A 14,725-nucleotide genomic window follows, 5' to 3' on the forward strand; every position below is an offset into this window, starting at 1 on the left:
ATCAGCAGAAGATCCATCTGTGAATTACTCAATTTAATTACTCAGCACAGAAGATCATGAAGAGTGAAAACTATAACAACAACAACAACAATAAAAAAATCACAGTAGGTAATTGATTATATTTACATAAATTCGGCTGTATTCAGGATATTTATGACATTTTCTATCTTTTCAGTTATATTATATTCATATACTTAGGTCCTACTGAGAGATGCTATACCGATAGTACACTTTTGCTGAAAAAACAAGACGGATGGAACAGGAAAAATGTAGTAGAAGATTAGCAGTCTGTTAACTAATAAAAAGATTCTACACATGACATTTTGAACCAGTGTTTGTATGCAATAAATTTGATGTGTGTGAATACCGAGTTGCTCTGGGTTGTCTTAAATAAACAAAAAACCCTTCACTTTTTAAAGACACTGCTCCATAAAATTAAATACTTTAAAAACAGTCTTTGGATTATAAATAAAAACATGACACTTGTTGACTATAATACATATATTTTTCTAATCTGTCCTTTCCAGTATAAATTATGTAGACAGAGATGTCCCCTCCCAGACACATAAGCTTTAGCAGTTTTCTATTTTCCTACCAATCTGAATAAAGACAACTCTCAAAATCAAACCTATCAGTCTTACCTCAATGTGCTGGAACATGTATGGGTGATTGCATATCTTTCTCAATTGCATGATAGTGTTCATAAGAGTTTTTGCTCCCCCTTTTCCCTATGGGTAAAAATGATGCAAATCAAATGATTAATTTCTTAGCTTATGAATACACCCTTTTAAAAGATTTTTATCCCAAACTCAAACACTACATCACTAATAAAAAAACTCCCAAAAGGAAACAACAACGAAACTCCCCAATAAGAAAAAAAACAACCAGGCCAAACCAAAACAACAAAAATCAAAAAACTGTTGCACAGTTGTCCTGCTGTAAAATTCACCTGTCATAAGGATGCTCTGTAATGAAAAAAGAAGACATGGAAGTAACCCCTGAAATGCACTACATTTCTATCTGCAGTATTCTTGGTGGGAAGCAGAGCATCTCTTGTCCTAATTATTTATACTGTTTATTATGAAATCATACAAACTCCACAGTGTCTGAACCCTCTAACAGGAAGTAATTCCAGCTGGATTCTTTTCAATTCTATACTAACTTCTGCAATCTGTTAACTCAATATATGGGCTTCTCACTCCAGGCCCAGTAAAACATCAGGTACTAAAATGTAACAGCCCACCAAATTCATGAGTCGTATTATTTAAGGAAGTATATTCTCAAAACATACACTACAGTTAATCTTGTAGAATCAGGACACTCATCAGACAGTCAGGTGTCCTAGACCAAACTGTATGGTTAAAAACTAACTGCAGCTGGTCAATGTAAGTTTGAGAACACTATATCAATTAACATTGCCAAAAACTTGTTGCTTTCCAATGCCATCTGCTTTTGTTTCCATTTTATAAAAATATAATCAGAGTGGCATCAATATTCCAAGCTTACTGTATGACTAATTTAGATTTATTTTCAAAATCTCACCAAAAACAATTTACCAATTTTGAGTCATAAACTAGGGGAAAATACAGTATTTGATTATAATATATAGTAGCAATATTCTAGTATTTCTGGGAAACAAAATGAAATCATAACGTTGATCTAGAGTAGAGATTATCCATTTGAAGGGGTCACTCTACATATTTAAAACTTGGTTTTGTTCTTTCCGAGATCGTCCTAAATTTTCTCCAAAATGCAGTTCATGTTTGTTATAAAAATAATTTCCTAGAGCTTTCCATCTGAGCAAATTGTCTCTAATCTCAGCTGAGCCTAGACTAGAGCTGCAGAAAAAAAAGATTTTTTCCTAACATGATGGTTGTTTGCTCATTGAAGCCAAACAGTCTTAACAACCACCTCCTGCTGCTGCCAAAAGTTAGCAGTGGTAACAGAGCTTAATTTAACATTTAAAGGAAAAAAACTGGTTAAGAAAGACTTGCAAGAATGGAAAAATTTTAGCCCCTTGGGGAGAGAGGAAGGCAGGGGAAGTGTTCAGAAGACAGCAAAGGCAATTTCAACTGGTTAATCACAAAGCCAGGCAGAGAATCAGGGAGGACAAAATACACAAAAGCATCTGAGGAGATGAAAGAAAGAGACCAGAAAAGGAAGTAGAAGACCGTGTTACAAAATGAAAATTCTTTTACAAATATAAAGATATCAAAATGCAAAACTGCATTAAAAATACAACTGAGGAACATGAATGAATGTCCAAAAGAGTGTCCAAGCTATGAACACTTTGAAAGATGTGTTTCAATATCCAGTGAAAAAGAAACCCTTTTCTGAAGTTTAATTAAGCACCAGTAAAGAAAACAATTTGACTGCAAAGAACTAGAAAGATAAAGGAAGATATTGAATAGAAAAATCACCCACCGTAACAATGCAACATGGAAAAGGACTATGGAAAGACTGTATGTTGACTGCATGAGCAATATACACACAAGAGGGTGCAGAATGAAACTCTTCAATCTAGATATTCTGCAATGTCTGTTTTAAGTATTTCACATTTACTACAGTGAAATTTCAAATTTGTTATCAGGTGAAAAGTTGATGAACGGTGATTTCTTTACTTTGTATTGACTGGATCAAACCCCACGACAGCCTAACCAATGTTACTAATACAAAGTCTAAATCTTACTACATGACTTTGAATCTTACTGATCTCTTAAAGAATTTTGTCCCCAACAGACCTTGTAAGGATAAATGCAAGTATACAGTCCTAACTGACTGAAACAAGACTTAACTAACAGTTCTAAAAGACAAGATACGTGACCTTCTGCAGCCATTGCTGCCACAATCACAATTATTCAAATATATTACTGAATTAAGTTCAGGTAAGGGAAATGCAGTTTTTCCTCAAACAGTGCCTATTTGCAGAAACTGCAACTACACTGAATGCAAGCAGTATCTTCTCCCTGTGAATAGCTGCAGTCTGGTAACTGAAAGGCATGCCTGAAATTTCTCTTCCCATGAGACATACCTGCAGTAGGAGTCTACACATTAATTCTACAAAACAGAAATTATATTGTTAACATGTTTACTCATAATACATTATTTCCTTCATATTTTAGTCTTTCTTTTATACCTTCTTGTCTTTTTCAGAACCGTCTGTAAGAAGTATCCCCTTGGCTTGCATGTGACGGTACAAGATCTTTTGAAGAGCTGACATATCACATTTGATCACATATTCCACCTGGTGTAAAAAAAAAACCCAAACCCCATGAATATGCTGACATAAAAATGTTACTATGATCTAGTAGGTTCTTGTCATTCTAGAACAAAACATAAAACACCCTACTAATTTTTTATCCATACCATAACATCACAAAGAATTTTAATGACCAGCAATCCAACTGCAAGCACAGAAAGGAGTATTCAAAAGATTATCCATCCCAGCTGCAGTGAGACAACTGAAACCTAAGGATCCAACTGCAGGATTACCAAATATACTTTACTTCTCACTCTGTAATTTTTAGAACTTAAAAAATAATTTAAAAATTGATTTTATATTTAACATGCAACTAATAAAGTATTTCTGTTTAATAACCAATGGAATTTATTGTGTGGGTTAAGTATTGTAAAACTATAAAGCAAAGTGTAATAAAAATATCATCACTGTATATCTAGCAATTAAGAATCCCTCATAGAGTCTAACTGGCATGTTCATCTAGGCTGTCATAGAAATACCATTTTATCAACATCCACTAAAAGACAGGGAATTAATAGAGTACTGCATCACCGCTACATTCAGCCTGACTTGTTCAGCTTTGTAAAACTGTATTTAGTTTTTAACTGCATACTAGATTTAAAAACAGTAACAGAAAGACTTCACACACCAATTTTATGTAATTTTTTCTACTGCCCAATGTCCAGATTATAGTCACTAAGTTTTTAGTAAGTTAAGTCAAACAAAAACTGTAAAATAACTACACTAGTGGCTAGAAATCTTTCAAGCTGTGAATAAAAGACAATGTGTAATATATCTAATGTTGAATAAATAAACAGGAAAAAAAATAATCAGACTATTTTCTTCTCAGGAAGACAGGAGTTCAAACTCCTTAAAGAGAAGAGACTTTTTTTGAGTGGCTTCTTTACCAATATTTGCAAGAGCATAGGAACCTGATTAGAAGGTTTCAGTCCCCAAATTCAATCCTCATGGTTGGATAAACTCCTTTTTTCAAGATAATGGCAACAAAAAGAAACATGGTCTTCTGAGTATGAGTGTGTATGTAACTTGAAAATTTTCCCCCCTCCAAGGCCTATTATTGGGTTTATCAAATACAATGCCTTGATTTCACTATTATTTTCAAATACGAGCATCTTTTAATCTCAAATAAATGCTTCTGAGGATATTAAGAATTTGGCATTTGGAGAACAGAAATTTGCAACAGGACTTGTGCTGACATGATTATAAAGATGAAAAATAATTTCAAAATTACTTTCTTTGTATTACCTCCAAGCATCTGAACAGAGTTCTTCATTCATTTAGTGAGTCAGCTCATAACACACCTTACAAATATTTCAGTTTGGTATGGTTTTAATCCACTTTACCTTAAAACCAACTTTTCCTTACCACACCTACAAATTTACTTTTTATAATTTTAGTTGCTGTTGTTACTCTGCTAAGAGGAATGTAGAACTGCAGAGGATGACACAGTGGGACAAGATGAGTTACCCAGAAATAAAAACAATTACATTTCAAATCAGACAATAATTTTATGTTCTGAATTAAAATGCTACTGGTTAAAAATAATTGTGCAATTTCAACAAGGCACTTCACAACTCCTGGAATGATAATACTGGACCAAATTGTGCCTGCTTTATAAAGTGCAGTAATCCTTCAGAAATTTCAGTAAACTAGCTCCAACACAGTGCAAGGAGGATGGTACAGCACAGAATTTCATCCTCAGTGTATGGCTGACTCATAAATTGAAACCAGACTCTAACGCAAAGAAGCTGCCTATCAGTCAGTGGTTACAACACATTTAAGGTTGGTGAGGAACCCTGAGAATGCAGACACTTCAGGTAATCAGGCTTCCTCAGCAGCAAGTTTTCTCTGAAGAGGTACAAACAAATAAACATTAAAGAAGTCCTCTTCCAGAAAATCTGAAAACAAGACATTACTTAATGCTTAGAAAGAATATTAAGCCCCTTCCAAAACTCCTCTCACTGCAAACCTTTTCTGGCAGTTGAGATTCAACCTCCTTCTTCAGTCTTCTCAGCAAGAAGGGCCGAAGCACTTTATGGAGACGACGGATGATCAGAATTGTTTCTTCCTCATTTAAGTCCACCTAGAGAAGTTTATAAAAGTCACTACAAGGCAACTCTAACGTATTATGTCTCCTCTCACATGAAAATTTAAGAATGTGCAGTAAGTATTTGCATCTTACAACAAAACTGACTTGAGTCAAAAACTACACTTTAAACATTAATATTTTGGTATTATAAAAACAGGGTCTTTTAGTTATGTTAAATCCCTAAGTACCAGTTCAAGTTCCAACACTAATCCTTCTGTGTAAGCTCTTTTCTGTTTACAACAAAATGGTTTATTTCTGATCTTTAAAAAAAAAAAACACTGCCACAGTACCCTTTCTCCAGTCATGGCAAATGGAGCATTGAACCACTGCTCAAATGTGCTGCAGCTCTTGAAAATGGTTGGAAGAAGGAAATTGAGGAGAGCCCAAAGTTCAGGCAGCTTGTTCTGCAAAGGAGTTCCAGTCAGCAGGATTCTCCGAGGCGCCACATAGTGAGTGTTCAAGACCTGAGTCAGCTTGCAGTGATGGTTCTTCATTCGATGGCCCTCGTCTACTATCATGTACTTCCACCGAATCTGAAAGAAAAAGAGAAGCTGGTGAAGCCAGAACTGGCCAGACTTTGTCAAGCTCCTCTCAACAAGTACAGAATGAAAATACTTATAGCCTGAGACATCCATCAGTCTCAGCCTTGAGGAAAGCCAAATCAAGCATTATGCAAATATCAGTGTCCTTGCCAGCAACAAACATAGAGACAAAACTAGGTATGATGCTGAATTCTGACTGGAACTGAAAGAGCTTTCCCATTTCTGGGAAAGAGGTTAGAATGGCTGGCTCTTCAAGGCCAGAATATGGTTCACAGTGGAAAAGAAACCACACAAACTGCAAATAAATCTGTCTGCAACAAGAACCTTGACAGGAGACAAAAGCATTTTCAGATAAAGTTAAGTATGCTCATAAACAATAGCAACCCTGAACTTATTTTGTTCCAGCTAACCCTATGTTTTTACTTGAGAAGAAAGCAGCATAATTAAAATCATCTCAGTTACTGCATTTTCAACTGAAGTTTCTATTTCTTAATATGAAATCTTAAATGCAATCACAGAAGATGCTGAAAGCTGTTGAGTTCAAGTTCTCTGTTACCACCTGTACTATGACATGGACAGTCAACATAAGTGCCACACTGACCATATGACTAGGAAGGCCTCAGTTTGTACTTTTACAGCTGCTACCTAATTCCATTTTCCAGGACAGGATGAGTGGCATAGTGTTGTTCTTCCCATCTTTCAGAAAGAGTGCAAAAAACATGAAGGAAAAGGAACATCATGTAGTCTCAAGCATTCAGAATGAATGCACTGCCTTTGTATTAGAGAGGACAAACAAGTAAAATGCAGTAGCTATGTAGTATGTTACAAATGAAGTGAAAATGAACAACAAAACTACAGGAAGACCAATATGGTTTCTCTGTACGGCAAAATATCTCTGCTTTGTGTGCACGTCAAATAGCCTTACAGCACAGTAAGGTTTTTTTAATTCATTACATTTAATACCTACCTGTAAAGGGACAGTGAGCCCCTAAGAACTGCAACGTGTAGACTCTTTAGATACCAAATTCATGATATAGGTAACTATTTAGTCATATGGGGAAAAGTGACAACATAGCTGGAAGGGCCCTAATAAGAGTGAGCTTCAGGACAGAAATAACAAAAAAGGTTAAAAGTTGCTGATGCAGATTAGGTTGAATATTATGCAGAGGTGAAAAAAGTCATGTTCTTCCAAGGACAAGCTGGTATACAGTACAGACAGAACTAGAGAACTGCACAAAGGAATTAGTTCTCTGGCCACATTCAGGAAAATCCTAAGTGTTTACTTAAGGGAGAGCTGTGACTGTGAAGTTCAACCATAAACTGAGGAACAGGAACATAAATTAAAGGGTAAACTTTTATTGAAGGACAGAACAACCGACAATTTCCCTATAAAACAAAAAGGTGTTTTGTGCCATGCTTGACACTTGAAGGTGTCTGGGTCTTACTGCAGAGAATAACAGTTAAAATTACCTTAGCAAGGATATGTTTATCCTTTATTATGTACTCATAAGTGGTCAAAAGAACGTTGAATTTCCCACTTCGAAGCTGAGGAACAAGTGAGCGGCGCATGGCAGGTGTACCCTGGAAGACAGAGACATGTGAGTTGTTATTCTCCACTTTGATGAAGAAGAAACATTGTTTTTATGAATGAGAAGACAATAAGCAACCAGATGAACCTGCAGTCCTACCCTGCTGTGAATAATACATTGACAAAATTCCAGATCTTCTCAGAGTGCTTTCCCTAAACTGCTGCTAGACTGTAAAGCAGCTTATGTGGCTCATGGATGTAAAAAGCCAGTGGTCTGGTCTTGCTACAAATTCCTTGGCTAAATCACTACTACAGCAGCCACACAAGACAGTATTTAGCTAGGAATAAAATGTTAATTAGTTACCATTTGTAACTCTGAGCAGAAGCCCTTGCAAATATAATAATAAACGATTTTATTCTGCATTTTGTACAGCGATTTACGGTTGTTTTACTTCTCCTGTCTTTCACAGTTTATTACAGTCTTCTTAGTATAATTAATTCTGCTTAGTATAATTAACACTATATTCTTAGTATAATTAACACTGCTTAGTACCTGGTATACATGACAAAACCCGATGTGCTGATAGTTTAAAAGCTTGCACAGACAGAGGAAAAACTGTCTCTAGTTCTCATTCTTTCAATTCTACAGTCATACAAAAAGCAAATCAAACCTTGTAAGATATCTTCACCACAGAAGGAGCCCATTTGTCAAATTCGTATGTCCAATTGGATAAAGTCCTATCATAGAGATTAGAGAGAAAAAGTAACATGTTACATCATCTGCAGATCAAACTTTATAAATGTTTCCAAGTGATTGCCAGCTTTTCAACATGTTTTATGTAATCGACCCCCATAATTAACAACATATTTTAAAAATGTACTTTATATACTGCAATAAAATACAAGTATCTCAGATGGAAGTAATCAGAAAAAAATGCGTGAAACGCTCATTCAGTTTATATTCAGGGCCCTTTATAAAAGCAGTAAAAGTTGTGTTTTACATGCACCTTTATACTTTGGAACGTATTAAGGATAAAATCAGTATATCTGGACAAAAAAGAGATCTGCAAGTTCTTCTATATTAGGCTTATTATCCAAAAATGGACATTACAGCTTTTCAAAGACAGCCAATAAAATTGGTAATAGATTTCATCTGTGCTCTACTTGAGCAAAAACCACATAGTGCCACCACTGCCACTATGAGGATCCATTCTTACACTGTTTCTGCTGCTTGATCCCAACAAAAAAGTTGCTATAGTGTTCATAACTGCTATCATGAGACAGCAAAACATAACCTTGGGGTTTTCCAGCTGCTTTTTTTTTTTCCTTCTTAGTGGACCAGTGATGGCAACAATACTAGCAATGTAGAAAAGGCAGAAAAAGGCACCTTTTAAAATGTATACAAGAAAGAACTTTCAGCTCTTCTCTCTCTTAAAAAAAAACACCAGAGTTCTTAAAAGACATTAGATGTTTTACTGTGCCCATATGAAAACTGACATTAATAACACTCCCCCTATTTTTGACATCTTCTCCCAGGTGTTTCTTTTCAAACTAAGCTTATCATTTGTATTCATACAACTAGGCACACCTGTAGCATTTATCTTAGTTAATCAGTTATTACCGCAGCACAGCCAGACAACAAGACACCTCAAAAGATATCAAGAGATGACCACAAATCAAATTTATCCTAATTCTAGAACAAATTTGCATGCTCAGCACAACTGGTAGACAAATAAGCTAATGAAATTACACCAGGGAACCTCTCAACATCAATCAAGTCTATTACACATAAAAATCAGAAAACAACTCAACATCCCGTAAGATTTCTACAATGCTTGATATTTTTTATTCAAATCACTAAAACCCGTATCTGACCTTCGAAGAAAAGAAAATGCATTAGAAGAAATTTATAAAACAAGCAGCATTTTGGAAAGCTAAGGAAAAGCAAAGAGAGGGCAGCATAATAAACAACCATAATCTGCACATCTGACAAAAGTGTGTGTATGAATCAAGGCTACATATATCCAGGGCTACCTATACAGCAGCTAAAAGATCAACCTCATTAAAATATGCTTGCATGGTATCAGATGAAGCACCAGCTGCTTAAAGAATTAAGCAACAGATCTGTAATAACAGAGTTAAAAGCTGAAAGGTGAAGTGCATGCATGTAACAGGAAAGAAAAAACATCCCCCTCTTTTGGCTTAAGAGTGAATTACAGTAAATTCAAAACAGCTTGCCAAAATTAACAGGATCAAGTGTTTTACCAGTTTTCTGGTTTTGCCAGTGTGCTGTGCTCCAAACAAACCAATTTGCAGCGCTTAGGACAATAATGCCAGGGACAATAATGCCAGAATGAGACCCGTTACTTACGACAAGGGAACAATGATGAGATAGGGGCCATTGAGTCTTTTGTGCTCCATCAGGTAAGTGATGAGAGCAATAGTCTGGATTGTCTTTCCCAGTCCCATTTCATCTGCTAGAATTCCATTCAGATTGTTATTGTAGAGAGAAACCATCCATTCCAGTCCCTGGAGCTGAAATGAAGAGTAAGAGTTTCAGTTATTTAAAACCCACAAAAATAATCGATAATAAATCAGGAGTATGGAACTAATGTTCTGATGTCCCTGACTACTCAAAAGTTGTATTTCCATTAGTAATACTATATGCATGGGGAGCCCTGTCTCTCTTTACATGGAAATCATCATTCCTGTTCGAAACACTCTGTAAGATGAAGTCAGATTTCACCCAGAAAGGTTTTTCTAGTGCACACAAAGCAAGAGAAGCACTCACAGTAAGGCTGATAAACACCACTGCAGGGATTTGTTCCTCAATTTCAACACTCTCAAATGCTAAAACTTTCTGTGTGTATTTCATTACATTACAATTGCCTATATCAATTAAAATCTTTCAAAACCAAACTTGTCAAAACTTCAGGAAACATGTAAGCCTCACGGCTTGCCAACTGCATCACTGGTATGCTAAAGCTCTTGTAGCACATTCCACTCAGTCAGAGTAAACTCCAAAACTCCACGTCAGAGTTGGCCACCTTTGTCCAAATATGCCTTGTGTATAAAATTCCAGAGCTGGAAGGACACCAGAGCTCTGTAGCTTAGCAATGTCTATGTAACAGAATTTCACACTCCAAGGAATACTGATGGAAAGCACTACTCCTTTGTCAGAAAGATTTCCATGTGTGTGTATCACATTACTGATGGACTTGTGAAGTTTATACTTCTCATACCCAGAGTTTTGGTGGGTCTCACACATGAAGAGAGTAGGAAATTAGGTGGCCTGAGAAAGTTCAGAGGGAAAACTCTACAATACACTCTTGAAGTAATTGTCTGCTCTCCCTGCAGGACAATATCCAAAATAATGTTTTATATGTGGACTGATTCACGTTTACTATTAAGTCATCAAGGGCTGACTGGAATCTGTAGTGTTTTATATATATATATACACAAAAAATGTTCTGACTAGAGAAAAGATGCAGGTTGTTGGAGTTAACTAGAAAGTTGTACTTTAGCAGAAGTGTAGAAAATATACATCAAGGACATTTTCAACCACACGTGAATCTAGCTTATATCAAAGTTCTTGGCCACTAAATCCAGTGAAAGTCTGTGAAGAACATGTGACACCAACCTCCATAGCAAATTTTTTTTTTATTTTCAAACTGCATCTATCACTGCCACAAAATACCTGGACCTTAACTAAAAAATAAAATTCTAAACTTTTAACCATTGGAAGAAGGAAAATACTCTTAATCCGCCACAAATTAAAACAGTAAGAAATGAAATTACGCATCAATGAGAAGGATACAAAAATCAAAATATTATTCACCCAAAGTGAAGGAAAGGTAGAGGTAGCTGCAGAAAGTATTATTCAAGAAGTATGTATGTAACATTAGCTATGACAGGTGTCATTGCTTTGTCTGTACTTCCAAATTCTAACCTACTAGAGCCTTTGTATTTTTTAACAAATTTTCAGTTTGCCAGAAATACCACACTGAAATGTTGGGCAAAATTCCAAGTTTTAGGTATTTAATTGTTTTAATGATTTCTCACCTGATAATGTTTTAATGTGCCATTAATAAGAAGGGAAGACTGTTTTTCCACCCTTTCAGTGATTGCATGAGCAACAGTGTAGTAGGACTGAGACCCTCTGGCACTATATTGCATGCTGTATTCATCATCCACATCTTGTTTGGCTGTCCTGGAAAGTAGAAAAAGAAATTGAATGAATACAAACAAGTAACTTTTGACCATGGCTTACACACATATGTCTAAAGAAACAGTTCAAGTACCTCAGCTGTGAGTGAGGTGAGTACACCAAAGGGTGGAAGATTATAAAGAGAATACAATGAAATTATCATGTTCCTTCTCCTGCAGGTATTTGTAACACAGAAGCACAAAAAAATTACACTAATCTAGAGAAAGCTACTCTCGTGAAATGCCACTGTAAGAAACCACAGCTCCTAATAAACAGCACTTAAGGAAGACTCACTCAATGATTTGCTTTGCATCCTTCTCAGAAACCTCCTCACTGTTAGGATCCAGGAGTATCTTCTCATCTGTTTCTAATTTGCTTGATTCTTCTTCCTCATCCTACAGAGTACAGAAAAAGAACAGAAGTGCTTGGAAGTGTAACATATTCCTCCTCAGCCACACTACCAGCCGGCTTTCTCATACAGGTAGCTTTCATTGGTCAGTGCTTTGTAACAGACATCTGAATCACAAAGTTCAATTTATACCTATTCTGCAATGAAACTGCACTGCAGCATAACAAAATTATTATTTTTTGACACACATTTAACAGCAGGAAGTCATAATACTTGAAATAAAAATTATTTTCCCCTTTAATGATCTCACTTTCCAAAAGCTTTCTCTGACTACTATATTCATGGAGAGTATTCCAATACCATGTGTCTTTTTATGTTGTATTCTAGATGTGTGATAAATTAGTAAGGCTTTAAAACCTGCCAAGTACTTCTTATTTAGGCCTCTAATTTATTTGTTTTTAAAAACAGTTATTTTTACTCTTTTTGAAATAACTTGTCTTTTGGTTACAGTTGCAGCAGATAGCAAACAACTTAAAATCTCATTGAGATTTTAAAATCTGAGAGGTATCAGGCCTTTCTCTCCTACCTTAATACTAACAGATGTGTAGAATTACACTTCCAGAAATTACTCCTACAAAGACACACCATAACATCATACAGTCCAGTCAGTTCCAGTGGTTGTTTGCTCTAGTAATGTAAAGGCTGCTGAACTCAGAAGATCTGAGTACTATACCCAGTTCTGCTACCAGGCTGATGATTGAACATGGTCCTTCTCTATCTATTCCTCACTTCTGTTCTCCTTTAGAAATTACTGATCTGAAAATGCTATGCAAGTATCACACTATTCATTATTAATAGTATGTATTATGATGACCCTGCAAGGCTGAGATCTTTGTGTGGGTTAATTATAAGATTCTTTTTAGAATTTTTGTAATAACAGTATTTAAATCACCATCCAAATACTGAACCAAGTAAGCCTACCCTGCGAAGTCTGAATATAAATCCCTGGCATAATCCATAACATTTTATTAAACATAATATATAAGTAGTTACCATGTTATTTTATTGCCCATAAAACTTTCAACGCATAAACTTTGAAGTTGTTAATTTCATTCAGCACAAAGCCACAATGCAGCATTTTCTGAGATGTATTTAAAACAGGAACCTGCTTAATTCTCTGGTTCAATACTCTTAATAATCAGAGTAAAATATTTATTCTTCCTAACCACAATTACCAGCTAGGCATTTACAATGTATATAAAGAACAACTGCTATAAATCAAGAATTACAGAATCAATCCATTTTCCTGTATTAGCCTTAAAGCATCTGCACATCTGCTATCACTTCCCCTATCTTCATTATGAAGAAGGGGAAAATGAAATATGAAGTAAGTACTTGTTTTTTACTGTATTGTCACAATACTTCTTTTTAAAGATACATACCTCCTCCTCATATTCAGAGCCACTTTCATCTTCACTATCTGATCTGGGAGCAACTTCATAGCTGTACAAAAATGACAGAAAGATTGTGTATTACAATTAAAAGGAGGAGGTAACAAGTTCAACACATCTCCTATTCAGCTTACATACAATAAATACAAACAAGAATAGAATTGGTGAACAAGAAAGTATAATGCGAAAAATACCAATGCAAATAGAAAAAACCAGTCTACTAGGTATACTAACTACTTACCCAGGGTTCATTTCCAGCCAAGCATCCAGCTGACTTGCTTTGGGTGCTTCTGGTCCAAGCAGAACTTTGCCTGTCTCAGTGTGAGTCACTTTGACTGGAAGGTCACTCATCTGACTGCTCTCATCTATGGGCTAAAAATTCAAGTGAAATGTTACACTATGAGGCAATTGAACTTCATGCTTCTCATATATAATAAAAAGAACTAGTAGCACTATAAAAAATCCAGTTCTGAACAAACTGGAAGTTTCTGAACTTCACTGGAAGTGTTGTTACTAGATGCCACACTTTCCCACTAAGCAAACACTGAGTCACAGTATTTCTGTGTGCAACATATTCTATGTGACATCCACAATTATATCCCAGTATCCCAAGTAAATTAACAAGAATAGCATGAAAAATAATAAACCATTGGTTTTTGCAAATCAAGACACAAGGTATGTATTCTTACAGGCATTTAATCCTGCTATTTATACCAACAGACATCTGTAACAAAAAACATACAGTGACCTTACAGCCTTTTTTTTTTTTTTTTTTTTTTTTTTTTTTGAGAAACAAGAATAAAACAATTCAGTTAGATTACAATTCAAGTAAAGGCCTTTTTGAAAGATTTACTGTCCTAACTTCTTCAACTAAGCTGATCAAGCACCTGTAAGAAAAAAATCTCTTACTTACCTGTGTTGTAACAAAACTAGAATAGCATAATCACTCTTTGTGTTATTTCTTTGTCCTGTTTAATCACTTATTTTTTCACTTCAAAAATTTTTTGCCTTTTAATACTGTTCCTACCTATGAATATTTTCCAAATAGATATACATGAGCAAAAAAAACTAATTCTGAACAGTTCTAAATACAGTGACTGACAGAGTACAAAACTTAGCCAATCTCCATTAATACTGAAGTTACAAGGATGTCACGTGCATTTTTCTTGTGCAAATACAAATATATTACATTATTTTGCTATAACTCTTACTATATTAGCAGAAATATCACTTTCAAGTACAAAAACGAGCAGAAGTAAAACAATAAACACAATCTGAAAGTCTTTATATAAGAAGTCTA

At 35.3% G+C, this 14,725-nt stretch overlaps 1 protein-coding gene across 4 annotated transcripts in view; it reads right to left on the reverse strand.

Moving 5' to 3' along the window:
- SMARCA2 (SWI/SNF related BAF chromatin remodeling complex subunit ATPase 2) overlaps positions 1-14,725 on the reverse strand; it is a 119,543-nt gene that overhangs the window by 52,741 nt on the left and 52,077 nt on the right. For all 4 annotated transcript variants that reach the window (XM_083884149.1, XM_083884151.1, XM_083884152.1 and 1 more), the window contains exons 12-22: positions 13,667-13,797; positions 13,417-13,477; positions 11,920-12,020; positions 11,481-11,628; positions 9,790-9,953; positions 8,090-8,156; positions 7,361-7,471; positions 5,639-5,881; positions 5,229-5,342; positions 3,137-3,244; positions 642-728 (exon numbers count right to left, since the gene is read on the reverse strand). In XM_083884149.1, the coding sequence (XP_083740275.1) occupies positions 642-728; positions 3,137-3,244; positions 5,229-5,342; positions 5,639-5,881; positions 7,361-7,471; positions 8,090-8,156; positions 9,790-9,953; positions 11,481-11,628; positions 11,920-12,020; positions 13,417-13,477; positions 13,667-13,797 (1,335 nt within the window). The remainder of the gene's footprint in view (positions 1-641; positions 729-3,136; positions 3,245-5,228; positions 5,343-5,638; positions 5,882-7,360; positions 7,472-8,089; positions 8,157-9,789; positions 9,954-11,480; positions 11,629-11,919; positions 12,021-13,416; positions 13,478-13,666; positions 13,798-14,725) is intronic.

The sequence above is a fragment of the Zosterops lateralis genome (assembly GCF_965231275.1).
Source record: "Zosterops lateralis genome assembly, chromosome: Z".
NCBI lineage: Eukaryota > Metazoa > Chordata > Aves > Passeriformes > Zosteropidae > Zosterops > Zosterops lateralis.